The sequence below is a fragment of the Eretmochelys imbricata genome, chromosome 5 (genome assembly GCF_965152235.1).
Source record: "Eretmochelys imbricata isolate rEreImb1 chromosome 5, rEreImb1.hap1, whole genome shotgun sequence".
In the NCBI taxonomy this organism is placed as follows: Eukaryota; Metazoa; Chordata; order Testudines; family Cheloniidae; genus Eretmochelys; species Eretmochelys imbricata.
The window spans coordinates 130,165,626-130,193,361 of NC_135576.1; the positions used below are offsets into that span (position 1 = coordinate 130,165,626).

General features: G+C 41.6%; 1 protein-coding gene across 6 annotated transcripts in view; it reads left to right on the forward strand.

The window, feature by feature from the left end:
* HOOK3 (hook microtubule tethering protein 3) overlaps positions 1-27,736 on the forward strand; it is a 145,005-nt gene that overhangs the window by 65,920 nt on the left and 51,349 nt on the right. For all 6 annotated transcript variants that reach the window (XM_077817915.1, XM_077817914.1, XM_077817916.1 and 3 more), the window contains 6 exons: positions 15-178; positions 3,630-3,770; positions 5,265-5,466; positions 14,714-14,824; positions 17,113-17,200; positions 18,178-18,247. In XM_077817915.1, coding sequence (XP_077674041.1) covers positions 15-178; positions 3,630-3,770; positions 5,265-5,466; positions 14,714-14,824; positions 17,113-17,200; positions 18,178-18,247 — 776 coding nt within the window. The remainder of the gene's footprint in view (positions 1-14; positions 179-3,629; positions 3,771-5,264; positions 5,467-14,713; positions 14,825-17,112; positions 17,201-18,177; positions 18,248-27,736) is intronic.

Here is a 27,736-nt window from a genome sequence, read left to right on the forward strand (position 1 = left end):
TTTTGTTGTAACAGGTTGCAGCACTTCAAGAGGAGAAAAGTAGTTTACTAGCTGAGAACCAGATCCTGATGGAACGTTTGAACCAATCTGATTCTATAGAAGATCCCAACAGCCCTGCAGGGCGAAGGCACCTGCAACTACAGACACAGTTAGAACAGCTCCAGGAGGAAACATTTAGGTAAAGAGATCCAGAGTTGGTAAATTTCATTTCAAACTAACAGACTTCTTATGAAGTATTCCAGAAAGCAGATATTTCTTTTTAACTAGTAAACATTTTGTTCCTATTGGCAGTTATGTTGAATTATTATATTGGGTGCTCATAATGACTGCTGTAGTTAAGTTTACAAATAAGTTGCCATTATGACCCATCTTTTTATAAGCTTAGATTTTATGAACATTTTGCTTTTTAGGCTGAAATTTTCCATGCTTGCTGTCTGCTCAAAGTAGTAGTTTAAAAATCTGTATGTAATCCCTTCAGACATTTTTTTAGCTCAGTGAGGATAAAATATATAGACTTACTTCTAACCACTGTTCTGGACAAGATTACCTCAAAACCAAGAAATTCCCAGTTGAAAGGTTGGTATGGACAGTGTCATTAATAATAGAGTGTTTCCTCAGCTAAGTTTGAAAAAACAATTTTTTGTGATTTACTCAAAGATAAAAGCAGTGCTTGAGAGAGCTCCACTCCCACTCACATTTCCTCCACTACCACTTTGTTTTTTCCTGCCTCAGCTCTGCTTTGTTCTTTTCCAAATAATTCTTTCTCTTCCCTCTTCTAGTTCTGTGCGTCTAACACCTGACAAGTTATCCACCACATTTAACTACATAAGCCTCCTACTCTGTCCCCTTCCTCTGTTTCTACTATTTCTGCTCAAGATGATGCCACTTTCAATAAGGGCAAAATCAACAACCTCTCTTATTCTCTGGGGCCAATCCCACCGTCTCCTCCTTTGCCCCATCTCTGATTCTGACGTCTTTTTTCAATCCTTTTCTTACCTCAGAACCAGTGGCTTTGGTCCAGTCTTTTCCCACTGCTTCATTTCTCTTAGCTGCTGTCCCTCTGTCTTGGCTCCTTCCCCTCTGTGTTCAAACATGCTCTCATTTTCCACTATCCTAAAAAAAATTCACTGTATTTTATGTTACTCCAACTAGTGTCCTTTTCCCTCCTTACATCCACATTATGTATGAGTAGTGTACACATATTCCTGCTAATTAATGCTTTGACTCTCTTAAGTCTTGACATCACTATCTTCATTCTGCTGAAATTGTACATACCACATTCACTAATGACCACTTCCTAGTTATGCTGATCAGCTTCTTCTTTTCTCTTTCATTTTCTGCACTTTCTTTCATTCTGTTGATCAGTTCATTCTCCTCCGCACACTTCTGCTCAGGTCTGCCCCTGCTAGTTCTCCTTTTAGAATATTGACCTGTCCTTAAAGAGTTTTTTCCTTGTGGCCTGTTCCGTTGCCACCTCTCCATCTATCCTCCAGGACTCTGCCCTCGGTGTCCTCTTTTCTGCACTCTCTACATTATGTCTTTCAAGTTTAATTCTCAAGCCTGTGTGACATACTACTACTGCAAACTCCAGTAAATCAGATTTAAAGTGGTTACAGCCTCATTGGTACCCAGTGCATCTGGGCTGAATTCAGAGCATCATGTCTAAATGTCTGTTCTCTTCCCACCCAAAACCTCTCCTCTCCTCTCTTCTCTGTCCGTGACATCATCAGCCTTCTTGGTCTGTCAGTCCCGGAAACTGTGTGTCATTTTTTATTTTCTTCTTTCTCTTGCCTCTCCCATTGACCATATCTTGTCTCAGATCTTGTAACCCCTTTCTCATTGGTCTCATTAAATAAACTGCTGCTCTCTCTTGCCTGACCCATCCCCTTCTTAGCTATCTTTACCGGCTTTCATTTTCTTTTTGTGTCAAAGTCATGCTCTTCTTTCTCACTTCCAAGGCTCCGCACAGCTTTGCCTTGCCTATGCTGTCTCTTCCTCCCTCCAAACAGGATGCTTCACCGAAATTTCTCTTGATTATTCCCAGCATCCCTTCGCAGTTTCATGCCTTCTTTCACATTGCCCTCTGTGCTTGGTACCGCTCCCGTTTAGTATTTACCATGTGTTGGAATTATTAAGAATATTTGAATTAATATTAATATGGTAAACCACCAAACACTAACTTAACCATAAATTCCTTTATTAAAGTGAAAGGCCAAATGGTATGTATACAATTGCTTTAAACATGCCTAAAAAGCCTAGATACTAAGCAATTTACTACATCCAAACAATAACAAAACATTTATAAGCCTTTGATCAAGATACTTACAAACGGGTTAAAGCTGGGGTGCTTGGTCCCACATTGATCAACTCCAACCTGTTCAGGTGGGTGTAAGCAATGGGTCCTGTAAGAGTTTACTTTTTATACCCTTTAACAAACAAGTGATGTCACTGCCAATTACTGACTTCAGGTAACAACCAATTTGAGACAGTTCACTCTTATTTCCAGTCTTAATCCAGATAAGATTTACAACCTCCTTTTTTCCCCAAGGCCTTTCCTCTCATAACTGCGGTCCAACAGTTTGCCCATTGCACTTGAGTTCACACAGGCTTTACCACTGATGTGTGGTTGGAGAAGGGCCTTGTTGGCTCATTTTAAGACAGAACCTTTGTTTTATTTAAAACCATCTGCAGTCGCCCCTAATGGCCAAAGGTCGTCTTTTTAGAAACTTCCTTTTATCTCATTAGTTATTCTTTGAACCAGACATCCTCTCTGCTTTATTCCTTCTGACCTTCTAACTTATTTTCAAGGCCTTCCTTCTACTTCCTAGTCAGGGCATTTCTTTACAGCACATTTTTCTTAACCAAATTTAAGCTAACTCTAATTCTTTAATTTCATATTTATCCTACACCATGCAACCTCTCTCCTTCAAAAACCTGAACAACCATATTTTACATTGTGTTCCATCTATTAAAGAGCACACCCCACTTCTACTGTATCCTATTATATTCTCTTATGCATTTATGGTATAATTTCTTAGGGCAGAGGCTCTGTTATTTGTTCAGCACATTTTGAATGTTGGCCAAAATGGGATCTTTTGGAGGTGCTGAACATCCGCAGCTTCCATTAAAAAACGGCCACTTATCTGGCTGCCCAAATGTGGATAGAGTATGTTGTTTAAGGTACCTGCATTTGGAAAATGTTGACCATTGTACATATCCTGCTTATGCTGGGATAAAACAAAGTGTAAATGTAATCCTCTTTGTGCGCCAGAAAAGATTATATTTTTGTGCCCCAGGCATTCTGAGAGGAGTGTTTTAGCAAAGATTTTCAGTAGCATGTGAAAGCCTTAGGATTTCTTTCTTTCAAATAAAACTATGATGGAAAGTATACATCTCCTTGTTGCACTGCAAGGCAGAGTTGTTGATGACATTGACTTAGAAGCATGTGTACCCATAAAACTGGAGCTACCTCCACCTCCTTGAAAATGTAAGAGAAACTGGCAACATGATGATGTTCATTGGCTTTATTTTTTTATTGTCTCAAAACGTTGCTATGAAGGAAGAAGGTAGCAGTGGTCTGTGGTTAGAACCTAACCTTTCTTATCTACTGTTTTATTTCAATTCTGTAGGCTAGAGGCAGCCAAAGATGATTATCGAATACGTTGTGAAGAGCTGGAAAAAGAAATTGCAGAATTGCGACAGCAGAATGAAGAGCTAACCACTTTAGCAGAAGAGGCTCAGTCTTTGAAGGATGAGATGGATGTACTTAGGTAAACTATTATTCTAACCCAGTGGTCCCCAGAGTGGTGCCCACGGGTGCCATGGCGCCCGCCGGGGTATTTTTTTGCGCCCGCAGGACACCGCACCGCTGAAATGCTGCCGCTGGGTGTGGCCGCCGGAGAACCGTCTGTCGAAATGCCGTCGAGAAGCGTTGCCATTTCTCGGCAGCATTTCGGCTGCGACGCTTCTTGCTGCTGCCGCTTCTTGGCGGCATTTCAGTGGCAGGGTGTCTGGCGCCCGCCATAGTCTTCTGGGAATAGCAATATGCTATTTCTACAGAAAGGTTGGGGACCACTGCTCTAACGATTAGGATGTATATTTCTTTTTATTCCTAAAACAACATTTGTACTATCAATTTATCTCCATTAACATTCATGTAGTTTCAAAATTTTGCATACATTAAAGTAGTTTATCAACAAGCACCAAAGTGCATCCAGTTACCATCAAAACTATGAGGTTGCGAATTTTTGGCAGTCAAGCAACCTGATCTCACATCATTAAGCACTGTATATGTAGCATTGCCACACTATCAGTATTATGGTTGCAGTAGCCCTTCATCATTATAAGCCCCTGTTTTAAGGCATTTACAACTTTTTATAAAAAATTATCCTTTGGCCTGAAATGTCTTTTGTTTGTTCATAACCAAATGGTAAATTTCTTTGAAAAATTTGATAAAATTCTCTTTGGCTATGTTTCTAAATTGTGATATTCCACAATGAGAGCTGTTTATTCAAAGGTGAGCATTATAAACTGAACCCCATCCTGCATCCACGTTCCTAAAATTCTTGATCTAATCTACTAAACTGCCACTGCGCGGAGAGGGCACAGGCTGCCCTGTAAATGGGCATAACAGTTCTTTGTGTGTTCCACTCTGTTTTCTTTCACTGACAGTAAAGATGCTCAAGTCTTTCAGATTTTTTAATTTGTTTTAAAAACAATTAATCTGTTGGTAGGCATGAAAACAAGAGCAGATGCAGGGATAGTATTGAAAGGCTGCCTGAAAGAAGTGAGTTTTGAGGCTGGATTAGGAGTCTGAGGTGGAGATTGCCTAAGAGAGAGGATGGCATGAAAATAGTTAGAACTGGAAACAGAAACAGACAAGAGGACAGTAATACATTCAAGCAGGAAGAGTGATATCATTGGAAACTACCTCATTTTGGGTAGGTTGGTGAGGGGAGAAGCAGAGAGGCTGGCAAAGAGAAAGCCAAGAAACATAGCAGTGAGGATAAGTTGTTAGCTTTCTTATGCTCCTCCTGGTGTTTGGAAACCATTTCTGTATTGAGTTTAATACTGAGGAGACTTCAGAGCGCTTATTATGTTAGCATTTTGAATATTATTGTATATTATTTGTATTACCATAGTGCCTAGCAGTCCTACCCATGGACCAGGCACTGTACAAACAAAGAACAAAAAGATGGTCCGTGCCCCGAAGTTTACAGTCTGAACAGGTTTGATGCAGCTTCTCCTTCTCTATTCTCATCCAGGCATTCTTCTGATAAAGTGGCTAAGTTAGAAAGCCAGGTAGAGTCATACAAAAAAAAGCTGGAAGATCTTGGTGATCTGCGTCGGCAAGTGAAACTCTTAGAGGAGAAGAACACTATGTATATGCAAAACACTGTAAGCTTGGAGGAAGAACTAAGGAAAGCCAATGCAGCGCGTAGCCAACTGGAAACATACAAGAGACAGGTGAGAACAGAAATAGTTATTGCAATTGATTTGTTGATTTCTTAGCCTTTTCTGTTAATATTGGGTAATATCTCAAGAACTCATTCACTAGTTCATTGAAGAACTCATTCATGTTCTATGTAAAGGATCTGTTTTATTGTAAATATCCCTGTCCCCCTAGCTTGTGTAGCTCATTATGTAGAGCTGGTGTAATTCCACCTACCAAGTAGGAAAAAAGTCAACAAGAGCTGGCTCTCTTGGATAGACAAAATGTATTGATGGACTTGTAGATTTTCAAGGTCAGAAGGGAACACTGTGATCTTCTAGTCTGACTGCCTGCATAAAGCAAAGCATAGAACTTACTTGAAGTAATTCCTGCTTCAAGTCCAATAGCTGTGGTTACACTAGAGCAAATCTTTTAGAAAAAATACCCAGTCTTGGTTAAAAAAATTTCCAGTGTTGGAGAATCCATCATAACCCTCGGTAAGTTGGTCTAATGGTTAATTACTCTCACTTTAAAATGTGCACATTATTTCTAGTCTGAATTTGTCTTTCAGCTTCCAGCTATTAGATCTTGTTATACTTTTGTCGACTAAATTGAATAGCCCGTTATTACGTTTCTATCTCCCATGTAGGTATATATAGACTGATCAAGTCACCCTTTAACCTTATCTTGGATAAGGTAAATAGATTAAAGGAACTCAATCTTTCACTATAAAGCATGTTTCCCAATCCTTTAATCCTTCTCACGGCTCTCTGAAACCTCCAGTTTTTCAACAACGTTGTTGAAGTGCAGACACCAGAGCTGGACACAATATTCCAGTAGCAGTTGTGTCAGTTCATGCTCTGCACAGGCTCCACATCTTTTCCCCTCAATCTTCAGTGTCCTGTTGCTCCATGGAGCAAGCAGGTCAGCTCTCTGCACTGTCTGCATTTCCCGTCTCTGTTTCTTCTCCTGCAAGGAAGAAGAGAGAAGGTAAGAGGAGATTTGTTGAGATTCTTCCCTTGCCTGGTGATTAGTCTCTGTCCATCCCCTTGACCTGGTATATACTTTCGCAAATGCAGTTTGTGATAGGGAGTCTCCCATTAGTTTGTGACAGGTTTTTCTCAGCCCCAGTGCAGTGTTTGCTCTGAGTCTGCCTGGTTTGGACTCCTGGGGCTGGTCTACGCTACGAGTTTGTCGGATTTAGCAGCGTTAGATCGAATTAACCCTGCACCCGTCCACACAACGAAGCCATTTTTTCGACATAAAAGGCTCTTAAAACCGATTTCTGTACTCCTCCCCAACAAGGGGATTAGCGCTGAAATCGACATCCCCATTTCGAATTAGGGTTAGTGTGGACACAATTCAAAGGTATTGGCCTCCAGAAGCTATCCCACAGTGCACCATTGTGACCACTCTGGACAGCACTCTGAACTCGTATGCACTGGCCAGGTGTACAGGAAAAGCCCCGGGAACATTTGAATCTCCTTTCCTGTTTGGTCAGGCGAGCTCATCGCACAGATGACCATGCAGTCCCAGAATCGAAAAAGAGCTCCAGCATGGACCGAACGGCAGGTACTGGATCTTATCGCTGTATGGGGAGAGGAATCTGTGCTATCAGAACTAAGTTCCAAAAGACGAAATGCCAAAATATTTCAAAAAGTCTCAGAGGCCATGAGGGCCAGAGGCTACAGCAGGGACGCAACACAGTGCCACGTGAAACTTAAGGAGCTCAGAGTACCAGAAAACGAAGAATCAAACGGACGCTCCTGGACAGAGCCCCAGACATGTCGCTTCTATGCTAAGCTGCATGCAATTCTAGGGGGGCCGCCACCACTACCCCAACCCAGTCCGTGGACTCTGATGATGGGGTACTCTCTGCCATGCCTGAGAATTTTGCGGATGAGGAAGATGAGGAGGAGGAGGACGAGCTTGTGGAGAGTACACAGCACACCGGTCTCCCCAACAGCCAGGATCTTTTTATCACCCTGACTGAAATACCCTCCTAACCCGGAGAAGGAACCTCTGGTGAGTATACCTTTTTTAAATACAATACATGTTATAAAAAGCAAGCGTTTTTTGATGATTAAGTAGCCCTGAGGACTTGGGATGCATTCGTGGCCAGTACAGCTACTGAAAAAGTCTGTTAACATGTTTGGGGATGGAGCAGAAATCCTCCAGGGACATCTCCGTGAAGCTCTCTTGGAGGTACTCTAAAAGCCTTTGCAAAAGGTTTCTGGGGAGAGCAGCCTTATTCCGTCCTCCATGGTAGGACACTTTACCACGCCATGTTAGTAGCAAGTAATCTGGGATCATTGCATGACAAAGCCTGGCAGCGTATGGTCCCGGTGTTTGCTGGCATTCAAACAACATCCGTTCTTTATCTCTCTGTGTTATCCTCAGGAGAGTGATATCATTCATGGTAATCTGGTTGAAATAGGGGAATTTAATAAAGGAGACATTCAGAGGTGGCCATTCCTACTGGGCTGTTTGCCTGTGGCTGAAAAGAAATCCTCCCCGCAGTTAGCCACGCGGTGTGGAGGGGCCGTTGGCTCTGAGCTGTTTGCATTTGGCTAGCAGGGATCTTCCCTGATACCAGCCACGCGGTGGGAGGAGGGGTAAAGTGATCATCCCAGAGAATTGAATGTGTGGGATGCGGGGGGGAAGGTTCATTTGGTTTCTGCTGCTGCGTGTTAACAGGAAAACGGCAGCACTAAATGGCCAACTCAATGTTCTTTGCTTGGTATGGGGGAGGAGGGCGCTGCTGTTATGAAAGTTGCAGAAGCCGAAAGACTATGGCTTACCATGGCTGCTTGCAAGCCGAATTCTGTTGCCCGGCACTGCGTGTGTGATCTCTAATGCCAAAGCCGCAATATAAGATGCAAAATGCAGCCTTGTACCAAAATCACATGTGCTGTGTAATGGGAATAGTGTTGTTCACCATGAAAGAGTATAGCCATTGTTCTGTAAAATGTATCTTCTTAAATACTTCACTCCCTTTTTTTCCTCCAGCAGCTGCAAATGTTTCAAGCTTCCCTCCTTCATCCCAAAGGCTATCTCAGATAAGGCGGTGAAAAAAACACATGTACGATGAAATGCTCTCTGAGCTCATGCAGTCGTCCGGCACTGACAGAGCTCAGCAGAACATGTGGAAGGACACAGTAGCAGAGTACACGAAAGTGGCCGATGAACGTGAGGAGAGGTGGCCGCAGGAAGATTAGAGGAGGCATGATACAATACTGGGGCTACTGCAGGATCAAACGGACGTGCTCCGGCGTCTGGTGGAGGTTCATGAATGGCAGTAGGATCACAGACTGCCGCTGCAGCCCCTGTTTATCCACCCTCCCTTCTCCCCAAGTTCCATAGCCTCCTCACCAGATGCCCAAGAATGCGGGGGGGAGGCTCCGGGTACCCAACCACTCCACCCCAGTGGACATCCCAAGCAACAGAAGGCTGGCATTCAACAAGTTTTGAAGTGGCCTTTTCCTTCCCTCCTCCCACCCGGGCTACCTTGTGAGTTATCTCCCTATTTTTATAATCAATTAATAAAGAATACATGTTTTTTAAACGATAGTGACTTTATTTCCTTTGCAAGCAAGCTGTGATCAAAGTGGGGAGGGCGGGTGGCTTACAGGGAATTTAGAGTCAACCTAGGGGGCGGGTTTACATCAAGGAAAAACAAACAGAAGTGGCACACAGTACCCTGGCCAGTCATGAAACTAGTATTCAAAGCTTTTCTGATGCGCAGCGCTTCCTGCTGTGCTCTTCTAACCGCCCTGGTGTCTGGCTGCGCGTATTCAGCATCCAGGCGATTTGCCTCAACCTCCCATCCTGCCATAAACATCTTCCCTGTACTCTCACAGAGATTGTGGAGCACACAGCAAGCAGTAATAACAATGGGAATATTGGTTTCGCTGAGGTCTGAGCGAGTCAGTAAACTGCGCCAGCAACCCTTTAAACGTCCAGATGCACACTTTACCACCATTCTGCACTAGCTCAGTCCATACTTGAACAGCTCCTGACTACTGTCCAGGGTGCCTGTGTACAGCTTCATGAGCCAGGGCATTAAGGGGTAGGCTGGATCCCCAAGGATAACTATAGGCATTTCAACATCCCCAACAGTTACTTTCTGGTCTGGGAAGTAAATCCCTTTCTGCAGCCATTTAAACAGACCAGAGTTCCTGAAGATGCAAGCGTCATGAATCTTTCCCGGACATCCCAAGTTGTTGTTGGCGGCGAAACGTCCCTTGTGATCCACCAGTGCTTGTAACACCATTGAAAAGTACCCCTTTTGGTTTATGTACTAGCTGCCGTGGTGGTCCGGTCCCAAGATAGGGATATGCATTCTGTCTATAGCCCCACCACAGTTAGGGAATCCCATTGCAGCAAAGCCATCTAGTGTGACCTGCACATTTCCCAGAGTCACTACCTTTGATAGCAGCAGCTCAACGATTGCGTTGGCTAATTGCATCACAGCAACCCCCACAGTAGATTTGCCTACTCCAAATTGATTACCAGCTGACCGGTAGCTGTCTGGCATTGCAAGCTTCCACAGGGCTATTGCCACTCGCTTGTGAAGTGTGAGGGCTGGTCTCATCTTGGTATTCTTGCGCTTCAGGGCAGAGGAAAGCAAGTCACAAAGTTCCATGAAAGTGCCCTTACGCGTGTGAAAGTTTCAGAACCACTGGGAATCATCCCAAACCTCCAACACTATGCGGTCCCATCACTCTGTGCTTGTTTCCCAGGCCCAGAATCGGCATTCCACAGCATGAGCCTGCCCCAGTAACACCATGATCTCCAAATTGCTGGGGACCGTGGTTTTAGAGAAATCTGTGTTCATGTCCTCATCACCGTGCTGCCGTCGCCTCCTCACCTGGTTTTTCAGGTGCTGGTTCTGCATAAACTGCACGATAATGCGCGAGGTGTTTACAATGGTCATAACTGCTGCGGTGAGCTGAACAGGCTCCATGCTTGCCATGTTATGGCGTCTGCTCGGGCAATCCAGGGAAAAGGGCACGAAATGATTGCCTGCTGCTGCTTTCATGGAGGAAGGGAGAGTTGACTGAGGACATTTACCCATAACCACCCGCGACAAATTTTTGGCCCCATCAGGCATTGGGAGCTCAGCCCAGAATTCCAATGGGCACTGGGGACTGCGGGAAGTGTGGGATAGCTACCCACAGTGCACTGCTCGGAATGTCGACGCTTGCTGTGGACACACATCGCCGAATTAATGTGCTTAGTGTGGACGCAAGCACTCTATACAATCTGTTCCCAAAAATTGACTTCTGTAAAATTGGAGTACTTTCGTAGTGTAGACATGGCCTTGGGGATGTTTTTCGCTTCCCCTAAGTGCCAGCCCTGGCAGGTTACCTCGAGATGAGAGGATGTGTATTTCTCATCCTGCGTGCCATGGGAGGGGTAAGTACCCCTCTTGTTACCAGCACCCTCTGAAATGAAGGGAGTGTACATTTTCCAGTTTACTAAAGGTGAAGTGGAGTACTTTATTTCAAGATGGGTGGACAAAAGGTCCATACCTCTCTGAGGCAGCTTGTGCTTCTACTCTATATTGATCTGCCAGGACTTCATGCACATTAGCACTGGTGTCTGCACCTGATCGTACCTGTTCCCCCATTAACATGGGATGAGCCTTGGGCAATGGAAAGGGGTGTAGTAGTGAGAGAGAGAGCCTGGAGCACTGGGCCTGGGCTGAGGCCCGAACCAGAGGCTGTGAGCCAAAGTCAGGCCATATATTAAAGCAGATGCTTACGAGTTCACTGTCCAGTACATGAACTTGGCAACGTTGTTGCTAGTGAACTAGGCACTAGATATTTATGCAAATATATTCTAGCTAGTACAGCTACATCACAATCTAGTACAAGAGAAGATGGTTTGACAAAATGAATAGGGATGTTTCATCCAAGATATTAGGAACAAAGAGAGGTAACAAACAGATGTCATGGAATAAGCATGGTGGTACTTAGGTTCCTAAAAGACTGTTGTTTGTCTGTCTATAAATGTTGAGATACTTCGCCTTAACTCTTTTTCCAGCCTATGGGGTAGCGGCAAGTCTGACCACTGACTGAGCTGAATCCATTGTAATGAGCATACATGTTTTAATGTAACTGTAGGCATTGATCCAGGGAGCTAGTACAGTGCTTCATTGACAATAAACATGGCCAAGGGCCTTCGCCACCGAACCATGCCTGTGATTTTTCTTTGGGTAACATCGAGGTCTGTTGAATGAGCAGGTTGCTTTATCTGCTGCTAATAGTGGTAACATTTGGAGCTCCAAGGACAGAAATACTGAGCAACCTGGACAGTGTTACTGAGCAACAACATTCTAGCCTTCAACGCTTTACCCTTGATGTTGAGGTTGGTTGAGCCGAGCTGAACTGTCTGAGCCGAGCTGAACAGCACACGCACACAAGCCAACTGACCACAAGGGGACCCTCATTCTTTCTGCCAAAGATATAAATAATTGGAAACAAAAGGTTACATGGAAAGTGTAGGCAGCCTTAACTTTAGGCTTTGCTACTGTTACGCTATAATTTTAAAACTAGGGCTGTCAAGCGATTAAAAAAATTAATCGCCATTAATCATGCTGTTAAACAATAACAGAATACCATTTATTTAAATATTTTTGGGTGTTTTCTACGTTTTCAAATATATTGATTTCAATTACAACACAGAATACAAAGTGTACAGTGCTCATTTTATATTTATTTTTGATTGCAAATATTTGCACTGTAAAAAACAAAAGAAATAGTATTTTTCAGTTCACCTAATACAAGTATGTAGCGCAATCACTTCAATGATAAAGTTGAACTTACAAATGTAAATTAGGTACAAGCTTATGTACAAAATAGAACTGCATTCAAAAATAAAACAATGTAAAACTTCAGCACCTGCAAGTCCACTTAGTCCTTCCTATTTCTTGTTCAGCCAATTGCTCAGACAAACAGGTTTGTTTACATTTGCACGAGATAATGCTGCCCGGTTCTTGTTTACAATGTCACCTGAAACTGAGAACAGGCGTTCGCATGGCACTTTTGTAGCCAGCATTGCTAGGTATTTACATGCCAGATGCGCTAAAGATTCATATGTCCCTTGATGCTTCAGTCACCATTCCAGAGGACATGTGTCCATGCTGATGACAGGTTCTGCTCGATAACGCTCCAGAGCAGTGCGGATCGACGCATGTTCATTTTCATCATCTGAGTCAGATGGCACCAGCAGAAGGTTGATTTTTCTTTTTGGTGGTTCGGCTTCCGTAGTTTCTGCATCAGAGTGTTGCTCTTTTAAGACCTCTGAAAGCATGCTCCACACCTCGTCCCTCTCAGATTTTGGAAGGCACTTCAGATTCTCAAACCTTGTATCGAATGCTGTAGCTATCTTTCGAAATCTCACATTGATACCTTCTTTGTGTTTTGTCAGATCTGCGGTGAAAGTGTTCTTAAAACGAACATGTGCTGGGTCATCATCCGAGACTCCTATAACATGGAATATATGGCAGAATATGGGTAAAACAGAGAAGGAAACATACAATTCTCCCCCCAGGAGTTCAGTCACAAATTTAATTGACACACTGTTTTTTTTAACAAGCATGATCATTATGGAAGCATGTCTTCTGGAATGGTGGCCGAAGCATGAAGGGGCTTATGAATGTTTAGCATACCTGACACATAAATACTTCGTGATGCTGGCTACAAAATGGCCATGCAAATGCCTGTTCTCACTTTCAGGTGACATTGTAAATAAAAAGCGGGCAGCATTATCTCTCATAAATGTAAGCAAACTTGTTTGTCTTAGGAAGAAGTAGGACCGGGTGGACTTGTAGGCTCTAAAGTTTTGCATTGTTTTGTTTTTGAGTGCAGTTATGTAGCACAAAAAAATCTACATTTGTAAGTTTCACTTTCATAATAAAGAGATTATACTACAGTACTTGTATGAGGTGAATTGAAAAATACTGCTTTTTTTTACAGTGCAAATATTTATAATCAAAATAATATAAAGTGAGCACTGTACACTTCGTATTCTGTATTGTAATTGAAATCAATGAATTTGAAAATGTAGAAAAATATCCAAAATATTTAATAAATTTCAATTGGTACTCTATTGTTCAACAGTGCGATTAAAACTGCGATTAGTTGCAATTACTTTATTTGAGTTAATCGCGAGAACTAACTGGAATTAATCAACAGCCCTATTTAAAACGTATTTTTATTTACACACATACCTCTTTCTCTAACTCTAAAACAAAGCAGACATTGGCTCCTTATAAATTGCTTCACAAGAAGCTACAAGTGGATGTATCTTCATCAGAGTTTCCATTCAGCTATAGAGTTTGCATGCTGATCTTTCTTCAGTGCCGTTCTATCCAAGCTCTTTCTGTGACATGCTACTAATTCTATACCTAGAACTGAGCCTTTGTTAAAGGAGGTATAAAGCTTTGAGTGGGCAACTTTTTGCTGATTTGTTTTTCATGACTTGCGTGTCCACTCTGAAAGGTTTATTCAGTTTTCTCCTCTTCTAGTTGTAAATAGCTGTTCGCTGATCTTCTACATGGTAGTGTCCATGGGAACTTTGACTGGACCTTGATAGCTCATTACTTCCTCTTGTTAAATAATCAAAAGTGCCTCTGTTCCTTTGGATTTTGCGGTTTGACCGTCATTGCTTGGAGATGAAGCTCCATATTAGTAGATTCAAAAACCATGAGAGAACACATTTACAAATGAACAAAAAATTACCTGTTCAGATAAGCTTAGGCTTGACTTCTCAAAGTGAGGCTTGGAAAACAGAGAGATAGGGCAAGTAGGAGAATGCACCTCTGATTTTCTCTCTGGTGTTTTTTTTTGTTTTTGTTTTTTACTGATTTCTTTCCCCACACTTTTGAGGATGGAGAAAGGCCATTATCAGTTTCCTCATCTCTCTGATCCACTCAATTGTATAGTTATGGTGATTCATTGGTTATATAGAGATTTTACTCAAATTTAAATTTTAAAGTATAATTAGCTGGGTGGTTGGACAAACTGAGAACAGTTTGTCTTCTTCACAGCTTTGTTGTCTCAGATTTTACTTGCACTGAAGTGGTACTATTCTGATCCCTTCAATGACATTGATGATTGAAACAATAGATAGGTGAACAAACCATTTTGAATGTGCTAGGTATGAATATTCCATTTGTTTTAACACTGATCTCACATTGCAGTGTAATTAATAGCTTTACTTCATGCATATTATGTTGAACACGGATAGACAAACAGTTCCTTCTTTGTCTCACAGGTAGTTGAACTACAAAACAGATTGTCTGAAGAATCGAAGAAAGCAGATAAATTAGAATTTGAATACAAATTGCTGAAAGAAAAAGTAGACAGCCTCCAAAAAGAAAAAGATGTAAGTGTTTAGATGTTGCTTTTTTTTGTGGTGGTGGAAACAAATTTGTATCCTTATTACCCTGGACCTGCTTATCAAAATTACCTGTTTAGCCAAGTTACATTTCTTTATTCACTTTAAATTGTCTGTTGTCTGGGTAAAATATTGTATAAATGTAATAACTATGGAGTTTGATAAACCGATCATCTGGCTTCAGGGTAACTACGAAAATGTGTGCAGTAGATTTTAAAAATGAAGAGCCAGGAAGACACATTTGTGTCTTTTTTTTCTTCTCGATATCCTTTTCTCCTGTCCCTCCCCATGCTGTCTTTATCTAACCTCCTACATCGATTCCTCATGTGTACAGTGTCACAGGTTTTTGCTTTGAGCATCCAGCAGTGGAAGACTCAGAAATCTCAAATGTAATTGTAAAGTGTATTTAATTTTAAACTGGGTTTCAAACTTTCAATATTCCTCTGGAGGTAACTCAGAAGTTTTCTTTTAAAGTAAAAAATCTTCAGTGTAGCCTCTACATAGTCCTATTTGTGGGATCAAAGTGCATGTGCTGCGAACTTTTGGAATCTTCTAGAGGGCAGTCTCAACTGGGGCCACTCACCCCTCCTGTCATCCAGGGCTCAGAGGGCATAAAAAGAGAAGAAGCCTTAACTGCCCTTCCATACCTTCTGACCAGCAAAGGTGGAGCAGCAAAGTGCCCGAGACCCCCAGGTGCACTTGGGTTGATCAGGCATGGTGGGAGAGCATTCATCAAGATCAGCTGCGAGGAGCTGCTCACGAGCATTAGCTCTGTACCTGGATGGAGGTTGAAGTCTGTCCTGGAGTTCTTGGTCACTTGACTCACATCCTAGTTCTTCTGAGGCAGACTGCAGCTTAGATTTTTACCCTAGACCATCCTCTACTCCACCTGCACATCTAGTTGTCATGTAACTCTGGTATGAAGTGGGCAGCTGTTCAGGGCTCTGAGTGTCAAAGAGTCCACAGTTCCCATGGTCCTGGAGTCTGGGATAGCCAGTACTATCAATGCTATTTCTGGTTGTAGTGAGACCTGTTGATGCCAGAGACACCGAATAGCTCCCATTCTTTGTGCTGAACCTTCCTGTAATCTGACCATTTGGGCCTGGCATGTGAGAGAGCCTCAATAACCCCAACTTTGTAATTTCTTCCCACATGGAGGTGTCAGACAGTCTATATAAAGTCCCTGAGAAGGACATCAGTATTTTTAAACTCATCCAAACCTGGACTGTCAGGTAATGACGCTGGCCAATGAGAAAAAGCATTAGGCTGGAGGATCTTGTGCAGTGTCTTGACAAAAAAATCATTAGTGTTTTTAAAATGTGTTCGCTGACACAATTAAGTCTAATGTTTTTAAATACCACCAATCAACTGGAAGAGACAGGGCTTAATACTTTTAAAAACATGTTTAGTGACTGATCAGTTCTAGGGCACTGTTAAATAAAATGTCATCCTGGGCGTTGCTTCTTCCCTGATCAAGAAGCTGGGAATCTAAACAGTCTCCTGAATGTTGCAAATTTGAACAACAGATGAGAAACACTCAGAGGGACAGATATTCCTTGCCATTTTTTCATGATTTTATTTTCCAACCAGCATTACCTCAGTCTTGCCTGGATTGAGCCACAAGCAGTTAGTTTTCATCCATGTCCCAGTCTCAACTGAATGCTCTACTAAAGGTCAAGGCCATTGACTTTCTTAGGGGGTTATGCTGCTCACTGATCTTCCACCACTGGAAGTATGCAGAGGCCCTTGAAGGAGAAAGAGAAGTTACTTACCAGTAATCATAGTTCCTCAAGTGTTTTGCTTCTGCATATTCCCATTCCCCACCTGCCTTCCTGTCTTCTTCTGAGTGGGGTTAAAAATTCCCATATTAGGGGAAGGAATTGAAAGTGTGTTGGCCCGCTTCCATTGGATAGCTAGGAACCCTGCACAAGAGGAGAGGAAAGACAATGTGAGTGGCCCTGATGGGGTTACTGCTCTCCTTACGTTTCTGGAAGTTCATGGTACAGGTGTCTTGACCCAACAAGTGTAGTTATTCAGGTACAGGACTCTCAAAGAACCACAGTTATTGGTGAGTAGTTGCTCCTTATTTATTTATTTTTTTAAATTCTGCCTGGGGAATGAATTGGGATTCCTTGCTATGAAAGGCATTTCTAGCAGTGCACATTAATCCTCTTTGTTAAAGTGCTGGCAATGATGTGCATAGTGGCAACTTGCTTAGAGTTAAAGATGGATTTGTAGAGATGAGATTAATATTTATTGTCCTTCCAATCACACAGAGGTTAAGAACGGAAAGAGATTCCCTAAAAGAAACTATCGAAGAGCTTCGGTGTGTACAAGCACAAGAAGGGCAGCTCACCACTTCAGGTAATGGAGAAAGAGAAACCGAAGTTCCTTTTTTCTAAAGAACGTCCACAGAGGTTTCACAGGTGCAAGGTAGACAGGTTTACCTTTGTTTTATAGTTGACCAATTAACATCCACTAACTTGAGATTACAAAACAACTTCTGCTATAATCACATTTTTAGATGTTCAGAACTTCATGAAGCTTTCAACCTCTGGCTGAAATTTTCCATGCTTGGTCTCTCCCGAAATGTGATGTTTTAAAAAAGTTTTAAGAGTTTGATTTCTAAGTAATGGCAGTGAGAAACCAACTTTCTTATCTCCCTCATCTCCAAAAAATTAGCATTAATGTCCTAACATAGTTTTCCTAAACTTTTATGTGGTGCATATGGCACATATGCATTGATTTATATTCCATATATCACACCATGCAAATATTCATATTTTTACATGAACCAAGGAATAAACCGTAACTTGTGTGTAAAAAAACAAAAAAAAAAAAACAAAGGTTTCAGAGTAACAGCCATGTTAGTCTGTATTCGCAAAAAGAAAAGGAGTACTTGTGGCACCTTAGAGACTAACCAATTTATTTGAGCATAAGCTTTCGTGAGCTACAGTTGCGTCCGATGAAGTGAGCTGTAGCTCACGAAAGCTTATGCTCAAATAAATTGGTTAGTCTCTAAGGTGCCACAAGTCCTCCTTTTCTTTTTGAAAAAAAACCCAAACAAAAACAAAAAACCACACACCACCACCAACAAAAAGAACTTTGTCCAAAATGGAGGAAAATGAAAACCGAAAACCTGTTCAAAAATGGAGTTATGTTCATCTTTCCTTCCTATTATAGTGTGACTCTGTATTATTTCTCTCATACTCACAAGGAGCATATTGTTTTAAATGTTCTCTTTAAATTTAATCCTGTTGAACAATATTTATCCATCGCCTTTTGAAACAAAAATTATTGTACTTTCTGTTAATCCTTTTCTTTGTTTATGTCTGAAACAGGATTGATGCCACTGGGAAGCCAGGAGTCTTCAGACAGCCTAGCAGCAGAAATTGTTACTCCTGAAATCAAGTAAGTGAAATCATGCTTATTGTTTCCATAGACTTTAGGATGTGTATGCACACGATTAGTTCTTTTTCAGTGTTTTTAAGTTTATCCCTAAGATTCACACTAGTTCTTTTCTCCTCCTTTGGATTTCTTACAAAGCCGTTCCTCTTACACTTGTGATGAATTTTATTTGACCTTCCCTCAGCCTGTATCATACTGGTTTTTTTTTTAAAGTGCTTTCACTGGATCTCATTTCTCTAAAGAGTTTGTGATATTACTATTTTTAGGCATGTTAGAAAAGAAAAACATTTGTAACAATGGGACTTCATGTTGTTGAAGAGAAAACAATTAAAATATCAAACTGAAAACTGGATTTAAAAATCATTTGTATTATCAAGTGAGGGAAAAAGAACAGGAGTGCTTGTCAAAAAACAGGGAAAATGAGGAGAATAAAGTCAGAATTGAAAATCAGTATGGTTTAAGACCGTCCAGGGTGTATTTAATATTGTCCAGACAGTCTAGTATCTCTGCAGCTTGAAACTGGAGTAATTAGGGGACCCCCATCTCTAAGAAATACATTGTAACTCCATTGGAATTATTTTTTCCTCTTGAGATGTCAGTACATCTGTTTTCAATGATTGGGCAGATGCATATGGGTTTGAGAACTCTTCTCTGGAGTGGTGAAGGTGGTACTTGCTGGATGGCTACTAACAAAAGGGGATTCCTTTCTGGCAATTTTACTGTACGTTGCTGTGACATGAGTTAGTTCAAGGTTAGTTAAAGAGCAGTGAAGAGGGGATTAATGCTTTCTGAAGCAGTATTTTCAAAGAGGCATTTATCACAAGAGCCTTAAAGGTAACCTACAAAGGAGAGAAAACAAACCTCAGCATTCTCAATGGAGCTCTGGGCCCTATAGGCAAAGGGTGGGAGGGGAAACACACACAAAGTGGTGAAATGACTTGCCCAAGGATATCAAGCAGCTCAGTGACAGAGCTGAGAATAGAATCCAGGTTTCCTGACTCCCATTCCAATGCCCTATCCACCAGGCCACACAGCCTTCAACATTTATAACTAATCTGGACACCACAGGGAACATTCCTCTGTTGTGACTTGTGCGAGCTTGGTTCTTTATGATTAATAGGGAAGGTCTGAAAGTATTTTTTCTCTGGAGGAAACGGGTTTTTATTTAATGTTAAACTTGGAAATCAGGTACCTTCTAGCTTGAAAGACACTAGTCTTCTCTGGACTAGGAAAAAAGAGCAGTTTTTTTTTTAAGCAAGTTAGCTAAAATGACATTTAAACACCACCTACCACCTCATGTAGACGATGGCTTAGTGATATATAAAATCATATTAGCCAATATTTTAAAAAAAAAAAAGTTTCCTAGTCTAGATGAGGCTTTTGGTTCCAGGAAAGCTAGTGTAATAGTACATCACCACAGCCAAGAAGGGTGAAAGTTGATCCATTGAGTGAGGAAGGAATTTTCAGTCATACTGTTCACCGTTTTTTTTAAATACCATCTTTAAGAGTTTAGAGAAGAATATCTTAGATTCAGCACCTTCACCCCTTCAGTTAAGATGTAAGAACAATATACTCCCTGTGAGATCCTACTGCAAATCCTCCAGGAAAATGAGGGAAGACCAGAGTTGACATTCCTGTCACTTTCTAAGGTATACAAACAAGCAGAGGGCAGGAGGCAAACCTCTTTTTAAAATAAAAAACAAAAAACCTTTCAGGCCTTCTTTATATGTCATGATGAGGCAAACAGTGCATAAGTCCTTCTTAAAAAAATCCTTTGCAGGTCACCTTTAAAGGCAGCTCGGGGAAGTTGAATAAATGCTGACTACATTCATAAGAAACCAGTAGATTGCAAGTTCTTTTGGGGAGGGACAGTCTACTACTGTGTGTTTCAGAGTAACAGCCGTGTTAGTCTGTATTCGCAAAAAGAAAAGGAGTACTTGTGGCACCTTAGAGACTAACTAATTTATTTGAGCATAAGCTTTCGTGAGCTACAGCTCACTTCATCGGATGCATACTGTGGAAAGTGTAGAAGATCTTTTTATACACAAAAAGCATGAAAAAAATACCTCCCCCCACCCCACTCTCCTGCTGGTAATAGCTTATCTAAAGTGATCACTCTCCTTACAATGTGTATGATGATCAAGTTGGGCCATTTCCAGCACAAATCCAGGGTTTAACAAGAACGTCTGAGGAGGGGGAGGGGGTAAGAAAAAACAAGGGGAAATAGGTTACCTTGCATAATGACCCAGCCACTCCCAGTCTCCATTCAAGCCTAAGTTAATTGTATCCAATCCAACCAGAGAGATGGAAGTGTTTATGAACTCTTTTACGTAGAGACTGTCCAGTCTGAAGAAATAAAGAAAGAATAAATGGACACAAATCAGATGTCAAGAATTATAACCTTCATAAACCAGTCGGAGAACACTTCAATCTCTCTGGTCATGCGATTACAGACATGAAAGTTGCGATATTACAACAAAAAAACTTCAAATCCAGACTCCAGCGAGAAACTGTTGAATTGGAATTCATTTGCAAATTGAATACAATTAACTTAGGCTTGAATGGAGACTGGGAGTGGCTGGGTCATTATGCAGGGTAACCTATTTCCCCTTGTTTTTTCTTAACCCCTCCCCCTCCTCAGACGTTCTTGTTAAACCCTGGATTTGTGCTGGAAATGGCCCACCTTGATTATCATATACATTGTAAGGAGAGTGGTCACTTTAGATAAGCTATTACCAGCAGGAGAGTGGGCTTGTGTGTGTGTGGGGGGGGGGGGGGGTGAGAAAACCTGGATTTGTGCTGGAAATGGCCCAACTTGATTATCATACACATTGTAAGGAGAGTGATCACTTTAGATAAGCTATTACCAGCAGGAGAGTGGGGTTGGGGGAGGTATTTTTTTCATGCTTTTTGTGTATAAAAAGATCTTCTACACTTTCCACAGTATGCATCCGATGAAGTGAGCTGTAGCTCACGAAAGCTTATGCTCAAATAAATTGGTTAGTCTCTAAGGTGCCACAAGTACTCCTTTTTACTGTGTGTTTGTACAGCGCTTAGCACAGTGGGGCCCCATTATAGAATTAGAGGGTTACAAGGGACCACAAGGGTCATTTAGTCTAGCCCTCTGCCAAGATGCAGGATTTGTTGTATCTAAAGCAGGATTTGTTGTGTCAAAATTCTTGGTTGGCCCTCAGTCATTACCATAATAAACATGATTTAATAATTAATAACAATGTAAAAAATGGGCTTCCAGGCAAAAGTGCCCCTCCTCTCTCATCTACTTTGCCCTGTAATGTTGCAGTATGCTAAGTACACAGGTCCTTCATTGCCACCTGGTGGGGATCCTGCAGTCATAAGAACAGCCATACTGGGTTAGATCTATGGTCCATCTAGCCCAACATCCGGTCTCTGTCAGTTGCCAGTGCCAGATGCTTCAGAGGAAATTAACAGAACAGGGCAATTTTGACTGATCCATCCCCTGTCATCCAGTCCCAACTTCTGGCAGTCAGACTTTTAGGGACACCCAGAGCCTGGGGTTGTGTTCCTGACCATCTTGGCAAATAGCCATTGGTGCACCCACCCTCCATGAATTTTATCTAATTCTTTTTTGAACCCATTTATAATTTTGTCCTTCACAACATCCCATGACACCAAGTTCCACAGGTTGACCATATGTTGTGTGAAGAAGTACTTTCTTTTGCTTGTTTTTAAACCTGTTGCCTATTAATTTCCATGGGTGACCCCCCCAGTTCTTGTGTTATGTGAGGGGGTATATAACACTCCCTTTTTCACTTTCTCCATGCCATTCGTGATTTTATAGGCCTCTCTCATATCCCCCTTTAGTTGTCTCTTTTCTAACCTGAACAGTCTGTCTTTTTAATCTCTCCTCAGATAGAAGCTGCTCCATAGCCCTAATCATTTTGTTGCCCTTCTCTGTATCCTTTCCAATTCTAGTAGATCTTTTCTGAGATGAAACAACCAGAACTGCACACACGGTGTGGGCGTACCATGGATTTATGAGATATTTTTTGTTTTATAATCTATCCCTTTCCTAATGGTTCCAAACATTGTTAGCTTTTTTGACTGCTGCTGCACATTGAGCGGATGTTTTCAGAAAACTATCCACAATGACTCAAAGATCTTTCTTCAGTGTTAACAGCTGCTTTAGACCATTAGATCATTTTGTAAGTATAGGTGGGATTATTTTTTTCCAATGTGCATTATTTTGCATTTATCAATATTAAATTTCATCTGCCATTTGTTGCCTAATCGCCCAGTTTTGTGAGATTCCTTTGTAGTTAGCTTTGAATGTAACTATCTTTTTGTATTGTGCAAATTTTGCCACCTCACTGTTCACCCCATTTTCCAGATTATTTATAAATATGTTGAACAGCACTTGTCCCAGTACAGATCCTTGGGGGATCCCACTATTTACCTCTCCCCTTTTTGAAAACTGAGCAGTTATTCCTATTCTGTATTTCCTATCTTTTTACCAGTTTCTGATTCATTAGGGGACCTTCCCTCTTATCCCATGACCGCTTACTTTGCTTAAAAGTCTTCGGTGAGGGACCTTGTGAAAGGTTTTCTGAAAGTCCAAGTACACTGTATCACCTTTGTCCACATGCTTGTTGACTCCCACAAAGAATTCTAATAGATTGGTGAGGCATGATTTCCCTGTGCTGTGTTGACTCTTCCCCAACATATTGAGATTATCTGCATTTCTGATCATTTTGTTCTTTACTGTAATTTCAACCAGTTTTCCTGGTAACGATTTTAGATACTGACCTATAATTTCCAGGATCACCTCTGGAGCCTTTTTAAAAATAGGCATTACATTAGCTACCCTCCATCCATCTTCTATAGAAGCTGATTTAAGTGATAGAATACATACCACAATTTCACATTTTAGTTCCTTCAGAAATACCATTTTATCTTGGTGTTGTGTTTTACTGTTTAATTTATCAATTTCTTCCAAAACCACCTCTACTGATGCCTCAATTTGGGACAGTTCTTCAGATTTGTCATCTAAAAAGAATGGCTCAGGAATGGGGATCTCCCCCATATCCTCTGCAACGTAGACCAATGTGAAGAACTCATTTAACTTCTCCACAACGGCCTTGTGTTCCTTGAGTGCTCCTTTAGCATCTCAGTTGTCCAGTGGCCCCACTGATTCTTTGGCCAGCTTCATGCTTCTCATGTACTTACAAAACCTAACAGCAATTTTTTTTGTCTTTTGCTACTTGCTCTTCAAATTGTTTCTTGGCTTGCCTGCTTTACACTTACACTTAATGTGCCACAGTTTATGTTCCTTTCTATTTTCCTTACTAGTATTTGACTTCCAATGTTAAAGGTTGCCTTTTTGCCTCTAACCACCTCTTTTACTCTGCTGTTTAGCCATGGTGGCATTTTTTGGTCCTCTTACTGTCTTTATTAATTTGGGGTATACATTTAGTTGGAGCCTCTATTGTGGAGTTTTTAAATAGTCCCTGCAGTTTGCAGGCATTTCTCCCTTGTGACTCTTCCTTTTAACAGTCTTCATTTTTGTGTAGTTCCCCTTTTTGATGTTAAATATTACTGTAGTGGGTTTCTCTGGCTGTTTTCCCCCTACAAGGATGTTAAATGTAATTACATTATGGTCACTATTACCAAGCTCTTCAGTTATGTTCACCTCTTGGACCAGACCCTGTGTTCCACTTAGGTCTAAATCAAGAATTGCCTCTCCCCTTGTGGGTTCCAGGACTAGCTGCTCCAAGAAGCAGTCATTTATGGTGTCAAGAAACTTTATCTCTGCATTCCATCCTGAGGTGACATGTACCCAGTCAATATGGGGATAGTTTGAAACCCCCATTATTATTGCATTTTCTGCCTTTGTAGCTTCTCTATCTCCCTGAGCATTCTACAGTCACCTTCACCATCCTGATCAGGGGGTTGGTAGTATATTCCTACTGCTATACTCGTGTCTTACTCTTACTAATGTGACTACATTCAAGTAGTCCTGTTTGAAGAGGACTACATTAACACAAAGTTTAGTTTGTACCCAAAGCATTCACATGGGAGCAGTTACAGCACAGCATTTTGGTGTGCACTGCTGTCCACATCCCAGGACTCTAATTCTGCAAATGCTTACTGCCAGATATAGTGCTTACTATGGTGAATAGTGCTCCTGATGTGTAGGGGACCACACGCAAGAGTAAGTGCTTTTCCAGCAAGCAGTTGCAGGGCTAGGCCCTTAAGTTCCTTCAGTTCTGAATCACTTATTTCTTTATTGATTCAGAACTGTGAATAAAAAGGAGATTTTCATATAGAGGCTTGGGAAAAGCAGTACAAAATACCTTCAGTAACGGCTTCCTATGGTAAATAGGCAGCTACCATGTTTTAAAACCAGACAGAAAAGGTCTTGGGAAAGTGCCATTTAGCAGTGGTAGGCAATGGTAAGCATACATTCTGATCAGTATATTATACAGTCTGCACGTTATTATGATATAGTGAGAATTCAACTATAATTTAGATAAAACCATGCTGTCAGTTCCAAGCTAAGTTTATCCTCTATTTTTAAAAAGAGCTTTCCCTTCTAATATTGTCAGAGATACATACTCTTGTGATGTACCTGCGTTTTCCATACTAATCCCAGAGCCCTCTGGAAAGCTTTGTTCTTTGGGGGCAATGCAGACTTCACCTTGAGCTATGAAAAGTTTGAGGTAGGGCTTCAGAAGGAGCCATGCCTACTATTCACCTTTGGTTCCTTCCAGTCTCCAAGGCAGCAAATTAGAACTCCTTAACTTTTTCAATCCTTTGATCATTTTCCTTTGTTATTTCTCCTTGGTCAAGAGTTAGTTTTTCTTGTAAACAGTCAACTAAGCATAGTAATAGGTAGAGTTAGTGTCATAAATATAAAGGGAAGGGTAACCACCTTTCTGTATACAGAACTATAAAATCCTTCCTGACCAGAGACAAAACCCTTTCACCTGTAAAGGGTTAAGAAGCTAAGATAACCTCGCTGGCACCTGACCAAAATGACCAATGAGGAGACAAGATACTTTCAGAGCTGGAGAGGGGGGAACAAAGGGTCTGTCTGTCTGTGATGCTTTTGCCGGGACCAGATCAGGAGTGGTCTTCAGAACTTCTGTTAAGTTAGTCAGTAATCTAGCTAGAAATGCGTTAGATTTCCTTTTGTTAAATGGCTGGTAAAATAGGTTGTGCTGAATGGAATGTATATTCCTGTTTTTGTGTCTTTTTGTAACTTAAGGTTTTGCCTAGAGGGATTCTCTGTTTTGAATCTGATTACCCTGTAAGGTATTTACCATCCTGATTTTACAGAGGTGATCCTTTTACTTTTTCTTCAATTAAAATTCTTCTTTTAAGAACTGGATTGCTTTTTCATTGTTCTTAAGATCCAAGGGTTTGGGTCTGTGTTCACCTATGCACATTGGTGAGGATTTTTATCAAGCCTTCCCCAGGAAAGGGGGTGTAGGGCTTGGGGGGATATTTTGGGGGAAGACGTCTCCAAGTGGGCTCTTTCCCTGTTCTTGGTTTAACACGCTTGGTGGCAGCAGCATAGGGTTCAAGGACCAGGAAAAGTTTGTACCTTGAGGAAGTTTTTAACCTAAGCTGGTAAGAATAAGTGTAGGGGGTCTTTCATGCAGGTCCCCACATCTGTACCCTAGAGTTCAGAGTGGGGAAGGAACCTTGACAGTTTTTCTGTTTACAAGTATTTAGGGATTAAGTTGTTTCGGTTTTCTAGTCATCTCTCTCTCCTATCCTCAGTGTGATGGTCATTCTTCCATGGTGGCAGACCCAGGAAGAAAGATGAGCTTTAAGACCTAACCTTGCTGTAGAGACAGGAAATCTGTAATGGTATGTCTACGCATCTCCGTGCCAGCAAGCCTCCCAGCCCGGATTGACAGACTTGGCCTCGTGCTGCCATACTAACAATAGCTGTGTAGACAATGCTTTGAAGATGCAGCTCAGGTTGGAGCTTGGGCTCTGATGTCTCCCCCATCCCTAGGCTTCAGAGCCAAAGCTCTCGCCCAAGCTGCAATGTCTACACAATTACTTTTAGCGTGGTAGCACAAGCCCCAGTCTGTTGACCCAGGCTGGGAGACTCACTGTTGTGGGCTGTGTAGACATATCGTAACAGACCTTGATACTCAATGCTCAGTGAGGGGTGCTTGCCTCAGGATCCTCTGTCTGCTTGCAGTTTATTACTTGAGCCCATAACTACCTGGGTCTCCACTCTGGTTGATGCTGATGGAAAAAGATATAGCTTCTAGGGCAGAGTCTGAGCCATCCTTTATTTCAAGTCCCATCCTTGAGGCAAGTCAAAGTTCAACTCTGCGAGGGACTGGAATGTTTTGAAGAGTGACTTTGAGTTTGTTACTGAAAGCTTCTTCCTTGATATTGAGAGATCATGAGAAAAATCAGAAAAAGCAGCACCATCACTCCCTAGAGAACCACTCCTCCTCTATAAGATGTAGGGATAGTGGTTCCAGCAGGGATTGACAGCAAAGAGCTACCAGCTACCGAGGTAGGTTGTTAGAAGAAGGAAGGGATTCTAGGTAAACTGTTTCTTTAACAGTGAATTTCCAAGAGAAACACCACCTTTTAGATATCATAGCTCCTTTCAGTTCTTTCTTTCATTGGACTGTCATAAAAAGACATCTTATTTTAGAAATCAGAAATCCTGGTCTGACAGAATACAAGGGCAGTCCTCAACTTCCAGCCATGTGTTGCCAGAGTACACACTCCTTCTCTGGTGTATCCACCCCTTTGCCATTGGGAGCCTCCAGGATCTAGTGTAGAAGAGAACGTGCCAGCTTTACACCATCCCTGACTTGTTCTTCACAAGGGGAATCCATAGCTGGCCAGAGCCATCGTCTTTCTGACCCATTTACATTCCAGAATGGGTCTTATGATTGACCCCTAAGCTTCTTGTGCCCCTTATACCATCCAGCAGAAATGGTGAGCTCCAGGTTTCAGTGGCTGACCTGTTTACCCCTGTGTTTTGAAAGGAGGATGTGGAGCAGCATCTTTGCCCAACATTTATTCCTGCCAAGGGAGGTTATGCTGCATACTTTATATCCTAAGATGACCCATGTTCACTATCTTAACAGAACAAAATTCTTCCTTAAATCCCCTAGACTATTTGTGGGTTAAATAAGAAGCAATTTCCTTTGTCAAAATGGGTTAAAACCTGCTTTAAAAGGTTGAATCGATGGATATTCTTGTCCCTGATAAAGACTCGTTGGCACTGCTGTATGGAGTTCAGCCTGTACCTTTTACACAGCTTTATTCACCTCATTATTCTAAAGATCCAGTTTGAGAGGGGAGTCCTGCAGTCATTTAGTCTTCTCCTCAAATCAGTTCTCTCGGGTTTACCACTTGTCAGTCTTCCAAGTGTGGGTATCTCAACTAACAGTACACAAAAGAAAAAAGCAAGTTATTCAACTATGCCTGGAATTTTTTCAGTAGATTTAGTACAGATCCACATCCCCA